The sequence below is a fragment of the Leptodactylus fuscus genome, chromosome 1 (genome assembly GCF_031893055.1).
Source record: "Leptodactylus fuscus isolate aLepFus1 chromosome 1, aLepFus1.hap2, whole genome shotgun sequence".
In the NCBI taxonomy this organism is placed as follows: Eukaryota; Metazoa; Chordata; class Amphibia; order Anura; family Leptodactylidae; genus Leptodactylus; species Leptodactylus fuscus.
Genome location: NC_134265.1, coordinates 164181788 through 164201756, shown reverse-complemented (window position 1 = coordinate 164201756; position 19969 = coordinate 164181788). Strand labels below are relative to the sequence as shown.

General features: G+C 43.6%; 1 protein-coding gene across 1 annotated transcript in view; it reads left to right on the top strand.

Moving 5' to 3' along the window:
• FREM1 (FRAS1 related extracellular matrix 1) overlaps positions 1-8170 on the top strand; it is a 176080-nt gene extending 167910 nt beyond the window's left edge. Inside the window, exons 36-37 of the mRNA XM_075279348.1 lie at positions 3460-3545; positions 7875-8170. Coding sequence (XP_075135449.1) covers positions 3460-3545; positions 7875-8068 — 280 coding nt within the window. The 3' untranslated portion in view covers positions 8069-8170. The remainder of the gene's footprint in view (positions 1-3459; positions 3546-7874) is intronic.
• Positions 8171-19969: the final 11799 nt, after the last annotated feature.

The following is a 19969-nucleotide window of genomic DNA, read 5'->3' as shown; positions in this document are numbered from 1 at the left end:
AGCAGCGTGGAGCAGCAGCGAGGCGAAGAATGACGGCACGGGGCACAGGACCAGCCATCTCTGGAGGTAAGTGGACACCAGGGGGTAGGATTGCTTTTAAAATCCGATGTCCGATTAATAAAAAAAATCCCATTGACTTGCATTGGGATTGGAATTGGGATCGAGATCGGGTTCAAATGAAAAATGATCGGAAATCGGATTTTAAAATCGATCCTGAAAAGTCAAGATCGGCTCAACCCTAATCTCTTAGAAAATGTTTGACATGTTAACTACAATGGAGATCACATTCACAGCCCTATAGATTTTGGACTCACTTTTTGGCCACTTTTTTCAATATTGTCACCACATTTGGTATGAACCAGACCTGAAGAATAGACCCTGTAATTACAGAATCCTTCAATATTATAAATACGAGTAGATCTATTATTGTTCTTATACAGCATGGGGGTACATGCTTTTGGGAGATGTTTGGTTGTCTATTTGTTGATTCTAAGCTACTTAAAGGGATTCTATAATTAGAATCCTTTTATTCAGGCCTACCATGTCAGAATAGCCTTAAAGGGGTTGTCCCATCTCAATGATCCCATCTATACTGGTAGCTTATGTAAGTTGAAGACTTTTCCTAAATATATTGCTTTAGAAATTGTGCTTTGTTTGCTTGGAATGTGAATTTATTCCCCCCATTGTTTACACTGTGTTGCTATAACCACAGACCTATAGGACAAGTGACGTCACTCACTCACCTCTCTTGCCGTCACGGCAATCCGTTCAGATAATTGCAGTTATCTGATAAATCTGTTATCTGTCTGATTAAACACACAGATAACACTTTTGTTAGGGAATACTAGGACAGCAATTCCCCAGTAGCTGTTGAACCCTGGGACGGGACACAAGAGACAGTGAGCCCTAAGCTGAAGCCCCCAACTGTCCCTTCCTATTGCCAGGCCCTATCCTACGTAATAAGCGGCAACCACGAAGACAGTCCCTTCCTGGATATGTGAGACACAAAACACAAACAAGACGGACAACAACAGAGGGAAGTCAGCTAGCCAAGGGTCAGTAAACAGTCAAGTGATGCAGTGCCAAATCGGAGTCCACAGAATAGTCAGTGAGGAAAGGTCAAGGATTAGAATGCAAGCAAAAATAGTGACAGTAAGGAGCAGGTACGCACAAGGCAATAGCAAGCACCGGTGTGAATGAGAGTCAAGACTAAATAGGGAGGAAGAACCCACCACTGGAGTTGACAGGAAGGCAGGCTGTCAATCACATGAATTAACACTTCATGAACAGAGGCAAACAAGGGCAGAAGACGGGTGTGGTGCAAATACAATCACAGAACTAGAGCCGTGTTCACACAGTGCGACCAAAAACTTTAAGCCAAGAACCAAACTGCACCCACCTCCTGCACCGCCGCATGCGAGCAGAGGGTGGTGCAGTGACCTGAACAGTCAGAGATGTTACAACTTTGTTCTGTGCAAGAATCTGCAGATTATCTGACCTGCAGAAGTGTTGTTTGTCCATTCAGCAGGAGGGAGGGGGAGGGAGAGAAATACAGGAAGTGAGAAGCAGACGCTGCATACAGCCTGGCTGAAAGGCTGACATGGGAGAACCCCTTTAAGAAAGGCTATTCTTCCCCTACCTTTAGATATCTTCTCCACGCTGCCGTTCCAGTGATATTCACGGTTTTCACCGTATGCAAATGAGTCTTCAGACAGCACTGGGGGTGGGGTCGTCTTCAACAGAAATCGCTGACGGTACATATGTGGCGGTCAGGAGGAGAAGACTGAGAGCTCCCAGAAGATGGAGGGCTCCCAAAAGATTGAAGGCTCCCATGCTTGTCCTTGCATTATTTCTAATGAACGCTGCCAGAGGCAGCATCTGATAGAACTGATGGCATTTTCCTATTCACTGCAATACAGTTGTATTGCAGTGAATAGTATGAGTGATCAGACCCTCTAGTTTTCAAGATTCCTAGGGGGTCTGATCATAAGAGTAAAGAAAGAAAAAATTTTAAAAAATAATCATAAAAAAATACTGTGAACGGCGTAGCGGTGAAAAAAAATCAAAATAGCCAAATAGCATTTTTATCAAGACTTTTCCTCCTATAAAAAATTTTAATAAAAAGTGATCAAACCATCAGATCTTACCTCAAATGGTATCAATAAAAACGTAATCTTATCCCGCATAAAAAGACACCATACCCAGCTCCATACATGTAAATATGAAAAAGTTGTCACAGGTGTCACAATATGGCGACAATTTTTTTTTTCTATTTTGCAAGGTTTTTCATTTTTTAAAAGGTTTCAAAACATTACAAATACTATGTAAATTTGGTATCGCTGTGTTCGTACTGACACGCAAAATACAGGTAACATGTCATTTTTACCAAACAGTGAATGCTGTAAAAATTAAACCCATATCAAATTGGTGCAAATGTGTTTTTTCTACAATTGCACCTCAAAGTACAGTTTGTCCTGCAAACAATAAGCCATAATGTGAACTGAAAAATTAAAAAGTTAGGGCTCTTGAAATGTGGGGAGGGAAAAATGAAAATGCGAAAAAATGTCTGGGTCCTTATGGGGTTAAGGCTATTCCGACGTGGTAGGCCTGAAAAAAAGATTCTAATGATAGAATCCCTTTAAAGAGAACCTTTCTCCCCATATATATGTTCTCTAGTTTGTATGTTCTCCCCATGTTTGCATGGATTTCCTCCCATACTCCAAAGACATACTGATGGGGAAAATGTACATTGTGAGCCCTATATGGGAAATGTACAGTAGATGCAAGTGGCCATCAGGAGATTAAACTAAAGTTGGCCATACACATAGAATAGCGATGTGCCAAATGCTTGTGTGGTCAACAACTGTCTCTCCTGATCCCCCACATACATGCAGGATCAGACTGGCCCTCTGAGGAGAATCCCCCAGTTGGCCCCTGACACAGAGAGGCTAGTGGGCTTCAAGCCCCCCAATCCATTCAAGAGTGGTGCAGGACATTTACAGTGCACTCACTGCATTACATCCAGATAATCAGCATACAGCATCTCAGCCAGTCTATGTGTCCATATAATAAACTGGTTCAAATATTTAACAAACTACCCAGTTTATTATCTATAGATACAGGTGGCTGAGATGTCATCTGGACACAGATGCAAGACAACCACTTGCTTCTTTCCTGAGTCCTGTTTCCTTGCTGGATCCCCATCACCAATTATTTTGCTCACTGAATTAAAGGGGCCTAAGCTAAGGCAAGGGCTATGTAGCATTAATACTGAACAAAATAGGAGAAGGGTAATATTTATATAGTGGACCCCAGAATGAATAACACCAGGGTAGAATCAAAAGGCCCATGTACATCTTACGAGTTCGGTCAACTTTACAGTATATATTATATTGAGACATATGCTAAAATGTTCATCAAATTAATGCTAATACATAAATTCATTATGTTTTAATGCAGATACCAGGCTAGACTTGTAGATATTTTCAATAAAGAACAGATGGCCTGGCTTTGGAACTTCAGTGGAAGGAAATCATTTTGGATAGGTAAGAACTTGACTATAACTGTAGTTACTTTTATTTATCTTGTACATGTGAGTAAACTACCATTACTTTGTCTGCAAGACGTAAGTGGTCCATGGCATTAGCTATTTTTAGTGTCAGCCTGGGTGTCTTGAGCTCACAAGAGGAGCAATTCTAATAAAACATGTATAATGAACATATCATCTCATGCACTAATTGCCTTTGTATAGCATCTTACCAGTGTATTGCGGTGTTCTCCGTCATTCATTTGTAAATGCCTGAAGAAGGAGTCTGTGTGATTTGTAAACTTGCAATTGTTATTTTATTGGCTAGCCAATGAAGGTATCATTCCTATAATACTTTTTGTAGCAAAAGTATCAAATATTGCATGATTTCAAATTATATATAACATATAGAGATGAGTAAACACTGTTCGGATCAGCCGATCCGAACAGCACGCACCCATAGAAATGAATGGAAGCACCTGGCACGTACACTTTGCCGGCGGCCATTTCTATGGCTGCGTGCTGTTCGGATCGGCTGATCCGAACAGTGTTCGCTCATCTCTAATAACATATACAAAAGGTTCTCTGAAAAACAACCCCTTTAATTTGGGTTTTCGTTTTCACCATGATATTAGACAGTGTAGACAGTGAAAATGATTCTTCAGGAACTATATCAGCTCCACATTTTAATGTGTATTATGAAGGATGTTTGATGCAAATTTACAATATACCAGCTAGGCAGATATGTGCTTCTTGTGCAAGCTCTTTCCCTGCCAAACACAGACCCTACTAATTTACAGCATTCTGTCATGGACCATTAGTCAACTACAGGTTACTGTAAAAGAAGCCTCTGATCTGTAGTAAACAAATGAGAATTTTGGGTTCAGTTCCCTGCTTGAAGATATCTCTGTTTGTCACCAGAACCCAGTCCCGCAGATAGATAGGTTAAGTTCACCTCAATCTAATAAGGCTGCTTTCACACAGTCAGTGTTTGGTCAGTGACTTTCATCAATGATTGTATGCCAAGACTAGGAGTGGGATAAAAAAAATGTTTCTGGTATACCTGATCTCTGTGTAGTGTCCACTGCTAATTTTGGCTCACAATCACTGACCAATATCACTGATCAAACCGTGTCATGTGAAAGCAGCCTTAGGGTTGGTTCACACTAACATTTGTATCAAATCATTTGTGCGGGCAGTGTGCGGCAAGTACACAGAGCCCATTATAGTCTCAGTCCCCCATTATAGGGGGGGGGGGGGGTTCCATGCAGATTCCTTCCGGATGGAATACAAATGCTAGTGTGAACCAACCTTAAGGCTGAGGCCCCATGCTGCTTTCTTTATTGGAGACTTTGCTGCATTTTTTTGAGCCAAACCTAGAAGTGTCTTTCTGCAACATGGGGCCTTAGCCTAACAGTTTTCCTCTTGTGAATCGGTGACTCCGTTACTGATTTGACTGAGATCTTTGGAGCAACAAACGCACTGGCATTGCTCCAAAGAGGTAAGTAATAGGGGCCACACGGTGGCTCAGTGGTTAGCACTGCAGCCTTGCAGCGCTGGAGCCCTGGTGTTCAAATCCCACCATGGGCAAAAAACCATCTGCAAGGAGTTTGTATGTTCTCCCCGTGTTTGCATGGATTTCCATCCCATATTCCAAAAAAGACATACTGATAGGGAAAAATGTACATTGTGAGCTCTATGTGGGGCTATGTGGGGCTCACAATCTACATAAAAAAAAAAAAAGAGGTAAGTAATAATGCCCTCATTGCTCCAAAGAGCTCATTTAAATATTGCCAAAAACAGCAATATCTTATTAATGGATGCACCAATTTACTGATTCAGGTAACCCTAACCTATCTATCTGCGGGGCTGGGTTGATATGCTGGGATCTGGTGCAAACAAAAAGATTTACCAAATCTCATCATAATAAATCAATTAATATGGACAACCAAACATAACAGCATTTAACCCATAAATTTAAATAATGACAAATGTACTCATACAAAAATAATATAAAAAATAAATCCAAAATGTATTAGTACACCAACTGTACAAACATTAAAAAAATACCAATTAAAACATAGCTCCAAAGATGGACGATGGGGCACAGCTTACAGTAATCAATGCATATTAAAATGTAATCATCGGTCCACAAATCATCACTACAAAACCTATACAAAATATAATACCATAAAAGACCATAAAGCAAATTAGTAATGAGGTTAATATAAATAACCACCAGAAGCCATAATAATCGGCCTCACGCTGTGCAGCATCCCAATGAGCATTGTGCACTAAGCTTTGTCAGGGGGTCTGTTATGGTAATATATTTTGTATTGGCAGCTTTGTAGTGATGATTTGTAGACCATCGATTACAATGTAATATTTATTGACATCATGCTGTCTTTCTATTGGGGTTATGCTTTTAATGTCTGTACAACGGTGTACTAATAGAGTATGGATAAATGTTTTGTTATTTTTCTTTGTGGACATTTGTCATTACTTATTTCAATGGGAAAGTTTCTATGTTATACAGTCCTATGAAAAAGTTTGGGCACCCATATTAATCTTAATCATTTTTAGTTCTAAATATTTTGGTGTTTGCAACAGCCATTTCAGTTTGATATATCTAATAACTGATGGACACAGTAATATTTCAGGATTAAATGAGGTTTATTGTACTAACAGAAAATGTGCAATATGCATTAAACCGAAATTTGACTGGTGCAAAAGTATGGGCACCTCAACAGAAAAGTGACATTAATATTTAGTAGATCCTCCTTTTGCAAAGATAACAGCCTCTAATCGCTTCCTGTCCTTTTAATCAGTTCCTGGATCCTGGATGAAGGTATTTTCGACCATTCCTCTTTACAAAACAATTCAAGTTCAGTTAAGTTTGATGGTCGCCGAGCATGGACAGCCCGCTCTCAAATGATCTGAAAACAAAGATTGTTCAACATAGTTGTTCAGGGGAAGGATACAAAAAGTTGTCTCAGAGATTTAACCTGTCAGTTTCCACTGTGAGGAACATAGTAAGGAAATGGAAGACCACAGGGACAGTTCTTGTTAAGCCCAGAAGTGGCAGGCCAAGAAAAATATCAGAAAGGCAGAGAAGAAGAATGGTGAGAAGAGTCAAGGACAATCCCCAGACCACCTCCAAAGAGCTGCAGCATCATCTTGCTGCAGAGGGTGTCACTGTGCATCAGTCAACAATACAGTGCACTTTACACAAGGAGAAGCTGTATGGGACAGTGATGAGTAAGAAGCTGTTTCTGCAAGCATGCCACAAACAGAGTCACCTGAGGTATGCAAAAGCACATTTGGACAAGCCAGCTTCATTTTGGAAGAAGGTCCTGTGGACTGATGAAACAAAGATTGAGTTGTTTGGTCATACAAAAAGGCGTTATGCATGGCGTCCAAAAAAAAAGAGCATTCCAAGAAAAACACTTGCTACCCACTGTAAAATTTGGTGGAGGTTCCATCATGCTTTGGGGCTCTGTGTCCAATGCCGGCATCGGGAATCTTGTTAAAGTTGAGGGTCGCATGGATTCCACTCAGTATCAGCAGATTCTTGAGAATAATGTTCAAGAATCAGTGACAAAGTTGAAGTTACGCCAGGGATAGATATTTCAGCAAGACAATGATCCAAAACACCGCTCCAAATCGACTCAGGCATTCATGCAGAGGAACAATTACAATGTTCTGGAATGGCCATCCCAGTCCCCAGACCTGGATATCATTGAACATCTGTGGGATGATTTGAAGCGGGCTGTCCATGCTCGGCGACCATCAAACTTAACGGAACTTGAATTGTTTTGTAAAGAGGAATGGTCCAAAATACCTTCATCCAGGATCCAGGAACTGATTAAAAGCTACAGGAAGCGACTAGAGGCAAAAGGAGGATCTACTAAATATTAATGTCACTTTTCTGTTGAGGTGCCCACACTTTTGCACTGGTCAAATTTCGGTTTAATGCATATTGCACATTTTCTGTTAGTACAATAAACCTCATTTCAATCCTGAAATATTACTGTGTCTATCAGTTATTAGATAGATCAAACTGAAATGGCTGCTGCAAACACCAAAATATTTAGAACTAAAATGATTAAGATTAATAGGGGTGCCCAAACTTTTTCATAGGACTGTATATCCCTTTAAATGGAGCAAACCTGCCTATGCATATGCAAGAAATTTTCTACAGTATATACTGTACAAAAGTTTAGCAGCAGCTGTCGGATCCATGGCAGTCATGTTGAAATGATTCTGCAGGGTGTACATACCTGCCTCCCAACAATATGTTTTTAATATAATCTGTTGAAACCATTTAACAATTTTTATTACTGTAAAGGCCTCAATAATCGAGTAAATCATGGCAAATGGGAGTGGAGCAATGGAGAAAAGGCTACATACTCCAACTGGAAAAGAGGTTTACCACGCCAGTCAAGGAAGGGGAGGAATTGTGTCTCAGTACAAAAAAGAGGGAAATGGCAGGTCAAGAACTGCCGAAAGACTTATCATTATATATGTTCAAAAAATATGTAACAAATCTGACTTTTACTAAGCGGTGTACATTTCTACTGTATATTTATTATTCTGAGTTTTAATGAATTCATTTGATTGTTTTGTTTACTTTTACATTGTTTGTACTACAAATATTAACCTCTAAAATGATCTCTCTCTGTATTTTCCTATGTGTATGTCTCTTCAATGAGTGCTGCAATAAAGGATAGATTACATTAGAATTGTATTAAGTAGTATTGATTGAATTAAGTATTATGTTACATGCTTGAGGCCATCCACATACACCAACATGCTGACTGTTTCTCATTAGAGAAGGAAACAAGGAAATTCTATTAATCACCTTTGTCTCTAAAGCACAAAGGACTAATTAGTGGATGTAAATCACAATTGATCTGCATGAGTATCTACCTTCTGTAAAGGTTTGCTTCACAATTTCCTTAGACAATATTTATAAAATGCAGACAGAGTTTCATCAATCTGGTGTCTGTCTGCATTCACCCCATGTAAAAAACAAACAAACAAACAAACAAACATGATGGAATCTTTCTTTCACTAAATGAATTATTTTGTGCTTATTTATGTTGAAACAATGTTCAGATATACCTGTTCATTTCTATGGGATTTTTTGTTTGTTCTGAATAGGAGCTTTCTATTACAACCAAAACACTTTACTCATATCAGTTAATGCGCTCTGCAAACTAGTGAAAGAGCAGTGGAGGAGGCTGAGTGACGAGTAAAGTCACATGGTTCTCCATTCACTGCCAAGCTATGGAGGCTTACAACGGGGGCAGAGTGATCATGTGCTTCTATGCCAGGGAGTTATAGCTTGCGTTCCATGGACTGCCAACCCTGTATATAATACTACCAGAAATAAAGCAGTGTAACAATTCTTCTGGCCTAGGTTCCTTTTTAGGAGGTTTCTGTAATGCAGACGATAACCACAGCTAGCACCATTGCGTTGCAGCCTATTGTCCCATTGTCTATTAATCAATAGAACACTAGACTTTTGCTCATCATTTTGAAGGAGTGGCACAATACATGTCTATTTATGAAATGTACCCGTATTCGTATGAATGACTCACTTTAACCAGATGGTGGATATATGAACGATGAATAACTTTACCCACATAGATTGGATGACAGATGAGAAGCAGAATGACACTTACATCAATTTTCATATAGCTGCCTTGTCTACATAGGACTGTACTAATATTTTACATTCTGACACACACAGCCTACACATTTCTAAAAATGGATGTACTTTAGAGTTGATGCAAAAAAATAGAGGTTAACATAGGCCGATTGAAGCTGAATTATACAAGCGTGCATTGTGTGTTTCCCTAACCAATTTAGTACTAGTAAGTGATGGTATTGTGGTCTGTATTTTTAGAAAAGGATGGAGTGAATTTCTTTCAGTGCCCTATATTACGTAATCGCAGCCATAATTATGGGCATTTTGTACAACCTATGGTGACATGTTAAAGAGAACATGAATGAAATGAGTATTGTGTGCTTGCTTCCGTCTAAAGGCGTACATTCCCGAAAGTCATTCAAAGTGCATATAATAACAGGTGATGTCATGTTCCTTTACTTCTCCTGCAACATAATTACAAGCTTTGCTGCGGCATGCTTACCCAGCCTGTACTGAGGCTTTAGGAATTGTTTGTAGTAAGACAATGGCCAAAGACTTTTTCAACTGATCCTGTTACATTTCGCATGTAATAGAAGACATTAAAGAACTGTATTTAAATATTAAAGGACTATTTGTTTTACTCACATTATCATATTGGAGGGACTCAAAGCTTGGGTGCCAAGTATATTTAAATAAAACCTTTATATTGTAATTCTCCAGCAAATATACATTAACCCCTTAGCGACCTTTGAAGTAGTATTACATCATGGGCACAAGGTAGTTCACGCACAGTCAGCTAACACCCTTTTCCATTACCTCCGGTCGGTAGATTTGCCAATCAGAGGTTTTAACCCTTTCAATGCGATGCTCATACATGATCACTGCATTGAAAGGGTTCCGGGATCTTTTTAACCCCCCCCCCGGCACCCCCCGCAGCAAGATCGGGGGGTGCCAGTGTCTGTAATATTGAGCCCGGGGTCTGGCCAGTGACCCCAGGCTTCCCGGAACCCCCACATACCTGGCTGATCCTGCCAGGGCCTTCCGACTTCAGGCTGTGCGTCAGTTTACACCCACATATATAATTTTTTGCCCCTCGAGATGGCCCCTTAATAGTTTTAGGAGTGTAGGTCTCTGACAACACAAAGTGGGTGCAACGTATTGGGCACCAAAATGGCAGATTTCTTTAAAAATTTCAATTTTCATTTTGTACATTAATTTTTGGGAAGCATTTTTAGGCTCAAAATGATAATACCCTTTGATTCATTCCTTGATGGGTGAAGTTTCTATAATGGGGTCACTTTTGAGGGGTTTCCATTGTATTGATACTTTAGGGGCTCTGCAAATGCAACATGGCACCAGAAAACTGCCCTCCAAAAGCCAAATAGCTCTCTTTCCATTCTGAGCCCTGCCATGTACCCATACAGCAGATTATGATCACATATGGGGTATTGCCGTGTTCAGGAGAAATTGTGTAACAAACTGGGGGGGCTTTTGATTCTCTAACTACTTGCAAAAATTAAAAATATGGCGCTAAATGGACGATTTATTGGAAAAAAAGTAATTTTTCATTTTTATGTCCCAATGTCAAAATGCTCACCAAACTCCTAGATAAATTCTTTGAGGGGTGTAGTTTCCAAAATGGGGTTACTTTTAGGAGGTTTCCATGGTATTGGTAATCTAGGGCCTCTGCAAATACGACATGGCACCTGAAAATTATTCCAGCAAAATCTGCCCTCCAAAAGCCAAATAGCGCTCCTTTCATTCCAAGCCCCACCATGTTCCCATACAGCAGATTATGGCCACATATGGGGTATTTCCGTCTTCAGGAGAAATTGTTTAACAAACTGTGGGGGGCTTTTACTCCTTTAACCCCTTGTGAAGATGAAAACTTTGGGGATAAAGTGACATTTTAGTCATTTTTCATTTACACATTCCAATGTTAGTAAAATCTGTGAAACAGCTGTAGGATCAAAAAGGTCACTATACCCCTTGATGATTAAAATGGGGTCACTTTTGGGGGTTTCCATTGTTTTGGTACTCTAAGGGCTCTGCAAATGAGACATGGTGCCTGAAAATTATTGCAGCAAAATCTGCTGTTCAAACACCCTGTGTCGCTCCTTCCTTTCCATGCACTGCCGTGTGCCCAAAAATCAGTTTACACCCACATGTGGGGTATTTCTGTGCATGGGAGAAATTGCATGATAAACTGTCAGATGAATTTTCTCCTTTAACCCTTTCTGAATGTGTTAATTCTAGGTCTAAATGAATGTATTAGTGAAAAAAAAAATTAAATGTCTAAATTTGACCGCCACATTATTTTTATTCTTATGAAATGCTTAAAGGGTTAAAAAACATCTCAAATGTTGTTTTGAATGATTTGAGGGGTGAAGTGTTGAAAATGGGGTGATTTATGGGGGGTTTCTATTATATAGGAATTATATTGTAATTCCTTTCAGAACTGAAGTGGTCCCTAAAAAATTAGTTTGGGGAATTTTCTTGTAAATCTGGAAAATCGCTGTTACACTTGTAACGTCCTAAATAAATTAAAAGACAATCAAAAGATGATGCCGATATAAAGCAGAGATATGGTGGATAATATTTATTCATGTATTTGGGTGGTATGACTATCTGTCTGAGAAGCAGATTATTTCACATTTTGAAAATTACAATTTTTTCCAAATTTCCATCAAATTTCCTATTTTTTTTAAATAAATAAACACAAAATATTGATTAGTGTTTACCACTAACGTGAAGTATAATGTGTTATGAAAAAACAATCTCAAAATCACTGTTATGAGCAGCACATCGTGGGCTTGTATCTATGGGCTCTCACGCACCACAGCATTAAAAACCCATAGGATTCGGTAATACAATTCACTGCATGGGCTCAAGAAGCCTGAGGCCCCATGCCGTAGAAATGCAGTTTTTTTTTTTGTTTCAGATTTTGCTGTGGTTTAAGAGTCCATTCACACGGAGTAAACGCGCGCTCTTTTTGTCAAAATACACGTGTAAAAATAAGACTCCCATTGACTTCAATGACATTTTACACATGTATTTTGACGTGTTTTTTTAATGTGTATTTTGATGTGGTTTTTTTTTACACGTGTAAAAAATGTGATTGAAGTCAATGGGAGTCTTATTTTTACACGTGTATTTTGCCAAAATGAGCGCGCGTTTACTCCGTGTGAATGGACCCTTATAGTGGACATTAAGGCCTCTGGCCTGACCGAGGCTCCATTTTTGTAAAGGCGCATGAATGCTGCCATTTTTCTTTTGGTCTAATGCAAATGATGGTAGTGGGTCTAATAAATACAATAAAAATATAAAAAATGGAAAAAAAATATAAACAAAAAAACGTGCAACACATAGACATATAGTACTCCTGTGTCTGAAAATGTCATGCCTGCATCCATCACATGATCATGGACTGTATAAATCACATAACCATGGACTGATTTTTATCTATTGGGAATAAGCAGAATAAATGACAACAAGCAGAGATCTAGAAAACTGTGAAGAACTGATACAGAAAGTATATTGGAAAATTGTACAGGCAGCATTCATGCGCCGTTACAAAAATGGAGCCTCGGTCAGGCCAGAGGCCTTAATGTCCACTATAATACAGCAGAGTACCAGTGGACAGGAGACGGAAACCTGCAGTCATTTTTCAAACCCATTCATTTGAATGGGTTTGGAAAGTGTCAGGCCATGAGCGCCGGTGAGCGTTTTGTGCTCTCCATGGCGAAACCGGTTTTTTTTTTAACCGGACACAAAGTCGGACATGCAGGACTTTGTGTCCGGTTGAAAAAAAAAACGGTTTCGCCACGGAGAGCACAAAATGCTCACCAGCGCTCACGTCCGGACACGGTCTGCGAGGTTTCCCCAGAGAAAGCTAGGACCTGTATGCCCAGTTCTTCCTGTGTGAATTGGTATACATGCTAAACTGTCAATCACTGTGCATTTTGAGGGAATCAGAATTTGTAGTCTTTCTCTTGGCAACATTCAACCAGCTTTTGAATGCAAATACTGTACCTAACAATAAAAAACACCCCCCGCTCAGCATTTCCTCTCTAGCTCTTACTGACATCCATTGTGAAGTTTTGCTAATGTATTCAGATGTAAGTGGATTTTCTTTTAACTTTTGTGTTCCAACAGGATGAAGATGGAAATGCAAACAGTATACAAACACCTTTCACATCCTCTTCGCAAACACAGTCCCATCTTCAGAACAACGTGGTGTGTCTCAAACAAAGGGGGGGATTTAGACTTAAGACTGGCTATTCTTATGTCAGTCTTAATTAGAGATGAGCGAACACTAAAATGTTCGAGGTTCGAAATTCGATTCGAACAGCCGCTCAATGTTCGTGTGTTCGAACGGGTTTCGAACCCCATTATAGTCTATGGGGAACAGATACTCGTTAAGGGGGAAACCCAAATCCGTGTCTGGAGGGTCACCAAGTCCACTATGACACCCCAGGAAATGATGCCAACACCTCTGGAATGACACTGGGACAGCAGGGGAAGCATGTCTGGGGGCATCTAACACACCAAAGACCCTCTATTACCCCAACATCACAGCCTAACAACTACACACTTTACACACTCAATACCACCTCTCTGACAGTAGGAAAACACCTTGAAACATGTGTATTTGGCACTTGCAGTGAGGAGAGCTTGTCACCAGCAGTGAATTTGGCCCTTGTAGTAAGTTGAGGTTGGCACCAACATTTGTTTTGAAAATCAGGGTGGATTGAGCCTCTAACCAGCAGAGTTTGGGCAAATTCATGGTGGAGGGAGCCTCTAAAAACCCCAGTTTGGACCAATTCATGGTGAAGGGAGACTCTAAAAACCCCAGTTTGGACCAATTCATGGTGGAGGGAGACTCTAAAAACCCCAGTTTGGACCAATTCATGGTGGAGGGAGCCTCTAAAAACCCCAGTTTGGACCAATTCATGGTGGAGGGAGCCTCTAACCAGCCCAGTTTGGACCAATTAATGGTGGAGGGAGCCTCTAAACAGCCAAGTTTTGGGAAATTCATGGTGGAGGGAGCCTCTAACCAGCCCAGTTTGGACCAATTCATGGTGGAGGGAGCCTCTAAACAGCCCAGTTTGGGCAAATTCATGGTGGAGGGAGCCTCTAACCAGCCCAGTTTGGACCAATTAATGGTGGAGGGAGCCTCTAAACAGCCCAGTTTGGACCAATTAATGGTGGAGGGAGCCTCTAACCAGCCCAGTTTGGACCAATTAATGGTGGAGGGAGCCTCTAACCAGCCCAGTTTGGACCAATTAATGGTGGAGGGAGCCTCTAACCAGCCCAGTTTGGACCAATTAATGGTGGAGGGAGCCTCTAAACAGCCAAGTTTTGGGAAATTCATGGTGGAGGGAGCCTCTAACCAGCCCAGTTTGGACCAATTCATGGTGGAGGGAGCCTCTAAACAGCCCAGTTTGGGCAAATTCATGGTGGAGGGAGCCTCTAAAAAACCCAGTTTGGACCAATTCATGGTGGAGGGAGCCTCTAATTAGCCCAGTTTGGACCAATTAATTGTGGAGGGAGCCTCTAACCAGCCCAGTTTGGACCAATTAATGGTGGAGGGAGCCTCTAACCACCCCAGTTTGGGCAAATTCATGGTGGAGGGAGCCTCTAACCAGCCCAGTTTGGACCAATTAATGGTGGAGGGAGCCTCTAAACAGCCCAGTTTGGGCAAATTCATGGTGGAGGGAGCCTCTAAACAGCCCAGTTTGGGCAAATTCATGGTGGAGGGAGCCTCTAACCAGCCCAGTTTGGACCAATTAATGGTGGAGGGAGCCTCTAAACAGCCAAGTTTTGGGAAATTCATGGTGGAGGGAGCCTCTAACCAGCCCAGTTTGGACCAATTAATGGTGGAGGGAGCCTCTAACCAGCCCAGTTTGGACCAATTAATGGTGGAGGGAGCCTCTAACCAGCCCAGTTTGGACCAATTAATGGTGGAGGGAGCCTCTAACCACCCCAGTTTGGACCAATTCATGGTGGAGGGAGCCTCTAACCAGCCCAGTTTGGACCAATTAATGGTGGAGGGAGCCTCTAAACAGCCAAGTTTTGGGAAATTCATGGTGGAGGGAGCCTCTAACCAGCCCAGTTTGGACCAATTCATGGTGGAGGGAGCCTCTAAACAGCCCAGTTTGGGCAAATTCATGGTGGAGGGAGCCTCTAACCAGCCCAGTTTGGACCAATTAATGGTGGAGGGAGCCTCTAAACAGCCAAGTTTTGGGAAATTCATGGTGGAGGGAGCCTCTAACCAGCCCAGTTTGGACCAATTCATGGTGGAGGGAGCCTCTAAACAGCCAAGTTTTGGGAAATTCATGGTGGAGGGAGCCTCTAAAAAACCCAGTTTGGACCAATTCATGGTGGAGGGAGCCTCTAATTAGCCCAGTTTGGACCAATTAATTGTGGAGGGAGCCTCTAACCAGCCCAGTTTGGACCAATTAATGGTGGAGGGAGCCTCTAACCACCCCAGTTTGGGCAAATTCATGGTGGAGGGAGCCTCTAACCAGCCCAGTTTGGACCAATTAATGGTGGAGGGAGCCTCTAAACAGCCAAGTTTTGGGAAATTCATGGTGGAGGGAGCCTCTAACCAGCCCAGTTTGGACCAATTCATGGTGGAGGGAGCCTCTAAACAGCCCAGTTTGGGCAAATTCATGGTGGAGGGAGCCTCTAAACAGCCCAGTTTGGGCAAATTCATGGTGGAGGGAGCCTCTAACCAGCCCAGTTTGGACCAATTAATGGTGGAGGGAGCCTCTAAACAGCCAAGTTTTGGGAAATTCATGGTGGAGGGAGCCTCTAACCAGCCCAGTTTGGACCAATTAATGGTGGAGGGAGCCTCTAACCAGCCCAGTTTGGACCAATTAATGGTGGAGGGAGCCTCTAACCAGCCCAGTTTGGACCAATTAATGGTGGAGGGAGCCTCTAAACAGCCAAGTTTTGGGAAATTCATGGTGGAGGGAGCCTCTAACCAGCCCAGTTTGGACCAATTCATGGTGGAGGGAGCCTCTAAACAGCCCAGTTTGGGCAAATTCATGGTGGAGGGAGCCTCTAAAAAACCCAGTTTGGACCAATTCATGGTGGAGGGAGCCTCTAATTAGCCCAGTTTGGACCAATTAATTGTGGAGGGAGCCTCTAACCAGCCCAGTTTGGACCAATTAATGGTGGAGGGAGCCTCTAAAAAACCCAGTTTGGACCAATTCATGGTGGAGGGAGCCTCTAATTAGCCCAGTTTGGACCAATTAATTGTGGAGGGAGCCTCTAACCAGCCCAGTTTGGACCAATTAATGGTGGAGGGAGCCTCTAAAAAACCCAGTTTGGACCAATTCATGGTGGAGGGAGCCTCTAATTAGCCCAGTTTGGACCAATTAATTGTGGAGGGAGCCTCTAACCAGCCCAGTTTGGACCAATTAATGGTGGAGGGAGCCTCTAACCACCCCAGTTTGGACCAATTCATGGTGGAGGGAGCCTCTAACCACCCCAGTTTGGACCAATTCATGGTGGAGGGAGCCTCTAAACAGCCCAGTTTGGGCAAATTCATGGTGGAGGGAGCCTCTAACCAGCAGAGTTGGGGGAAATCAGGGTGGAGGGAGCCTCTAACCAGCCCAGTTTGGACCAATTAATGGTGGAGGGAGCCTCTAACCACCCCAGTTTGGGCAAATTCATGGTGGAGGGAGCCTCTAACCAGCCCAGTTTGGACCAATTAATGGTGGAGGGAGCCTCTAAACAGCCCAGTTTGGGCAAATTCATGGTGGAGGGAGCCTCTAAACAGCCAAGTTTTGGGAAATTCATGGTGGAGGGAGCCTCTAACCAGCCCAGTTTGGACCAATTCATGGTGGAGGGAGCCTCTAAACAGCCCAGTTTGGGCAAATTCATGGTGGAGGGAGCCTCTAAAAAACCCAGTTTGGACCAATTCATGGTGGAGGGAGCCTCTAATTAGCCCAGTTTGGACCAATTAATTGTGGAGGGAGCCTCTAACCAGCCCAGTTTGGACCAATTAATGGTGGAGGGAGCCTCTAAAAAACCCAGTTTGGACCAATTCATGGTGGAGGGAGCCTCTAATTAGCCCAGTTTGGACCAATTAATTGTGGAGGGAGCCTCTAACCAGCCCAGTTTGGACCAATTAATGGTGGAGGGAGCCTCTAACCACCCCAGTTTGGACCAATTCATGGTGGAGGGAGCCTCTAACCACCCCAGTTTGGACCAATTCATGGTGGAGGGAGCCTCTAACCAGCCCAGTTTGGACCAATTCATGGTGGAGGGAGCCTCTAAACAGCCCAGTTTGGGCAAATTCATGGTGGAGGGAGCCTCTAAAAAACCCAGTTTGGACCAATTCATGGTGGAGGGAGCCTCTAATTAGCCCAGTTTGGACCAATTAATTGTGGAGGGAGCCTCTAACCAGCCCAGTTTGGACCAATTAATGGTGGAGGGAGCCTCTAAAAAACCCAGTTTGGACCAATTCATGGTGGAGGGAGCCTCTAATTAGCCCAGTTTGGACCAATTAATTGTGGAGGGAGCCTCTAACCAGCCCAGTTTGGACCAATTAATGGTGGAGGGAGCCTCTAACCACCCCAGTTTGGACCAATTCATGGTGGAGGGAGCCTCTAACCACCCCAGTTTGGACCAATTCATGGTGGAGGGAGCCTCTAAACAGCCCAGTTTGGGCAAATTCATGGTGGAGGGAGCCTCTAACCAGCAGAGTTGGGGGAAATCAGGGTGGAGGGAGCCTAGTATTAGCAGAATTGTGCAACGCTTATGGTGGATGAGTATGAGGATGCGGAGGAATTGGAGAGGTTGAGTACAGACATGGAGTTTCATGTTGGGGTGCTTTACACAGGTGGGCACAAAAATGACGGCTCTACCCAGTGGTGGTTCATTTTTATCAAAGTGAGCCGGTCGGCACTCTCAGCTGACAGACGGGTGCGCTTGTCAGTGATGATGCCACCGGCTGCACTGAACACCCTCTCAGATAGGACGCTGGCGGCAGGACAGGACAGCACCTCCAAGGCATATAGGGCAAGTTCAAGCCACAGGTCCAACTTCGACACCCAATACGTGTAGGGCGCAGAGGGGTCGGAGAGGACAGGGCTGTGGTCGGAAAGGTATTCCCGCAACATGCGCCTATACTTCTCACGCCTGGTGACACTAGGACCCTCCGTGGCGGCACTTTGGCGAGGGGGTGCCATCAAGGTGTCCCAGACCTTAGACAGTGTGCCCCTCGTTTGTGTGGACCGGTGAGAACTTGGTTGCCTACTGGAGGAACTGCCCTCCCTGCCGCCAACGTCACATGCTGGAAACATCTCCATCATATTCTGCACCAATTGCCTGTGGCAAGCATTGATGCGATTGGCCCTCCCCTCTACCGGAATAAAAGACGAGATGTTGTTTTTATACCGGGGGTCAAGGATAGCAAAGATCCAGTACTGGTTGTCCTCCATGATTTTGACAATACGCTTGTCGGTTGTAAAGCACCCCAACATGAACTCAGCCATGTCTGCCACAGTGTTAGTTGGCATGACTCCTCTGGCCCCACCGGAAAGTTCAATCTCCATTTCCTCCTCATCCTCCATGTCTACCCATCCGCGCTGCAACAATGGGACGATTCGAAGTTGCCCGGAAGCCTCCTGTATCACCATCACATCATCGGACAACTCTTCTTCCTCCTCCTCCTCCTCCTCCTCCTCCATTAAACGCAGTGAAGCGGACAGATGTGTGGACCTACTCTCCAGCTGTGACGGATCGGATGCTATCCCTAACTCCTCTGTGTGATCTGAGTTATCCCTGATGTCAATCAGGGATTCTCTCAGAACACACAAGAGCGGGATTGTAAGGCTCACCATCGCATCCTCAGAGCTCACCCTCCTTGTGGACTCCTCAAAGACCCGTAGGATGTCACAAAGGTCTCTCATCCATGGCCACTCATGGATGTGAAACTGAGGCAGCTGACTTTGTGGCACCCTAGGGTTTTGTAGCTGGTATTCCATCAAAGGTCTCTGCTGCTCAACCACTCTATTCAACATCTGAAACGTTGAGTTCCAGCGTGTGGGGACGTCGCACAAAAGCCGGTGTTGTGGCACATGCAGGCGTTGCTGGAGAGATTTTAAGCTAGCAGCGGCTACTGTCGACTTGCGAAAGTGGGCGCACATGCGCCGCACTTTCACCAGTAGCTCTGGAACATTGGGGTAGCTCTTTAGGAAACGTTGCACCACTAGGTTGAAGACGTGGGCCAGGCATGGAACATGTTGGAGTCCGGCAAGCTCCAGAGCTGCTACCAGGTTCCGGCCGTTATCACAAACGACCATGCCTGGGCCCAGGTGCAGCGGCTCAAACCATATTGCCGTCTCATCGAGGAGGGCATCCCTCACCTCGGAGGCAGTGTGCTGTCTGTCCCCCAAGCTGATCAGCTTCAGCACAGCCTGCTGACGTCTACCAACGCCAGTGCTGCAACGTTTCCAACTCGTAGCTGGGGTCAATCTAACAGCGGAGGAGGAGGCGGTGGCGGAGGAGGAGGCGGTGGCGGAGGAGGAGGCGGTAGAGGAGGAGGAGGAGGGGGGTGTTCTTCTCGTGTCCCTGCCAGGAATGTTAGGCGGGGAGACGAGGTACACCGGGCCAGTTTGGGAAGCAGTCCCAGCCTCAACTACATTCACCCAGTGTGCCGTCAGTGAAATGTAGCGTCCCTGTCCGCATGCACTTGTCCACGCGTCGGTGGTCAAGTGGACCTTTGTGCAAAGCGCGGAACTAAGGGCCCGCCTGATGTTGAGTGACACGTGCTG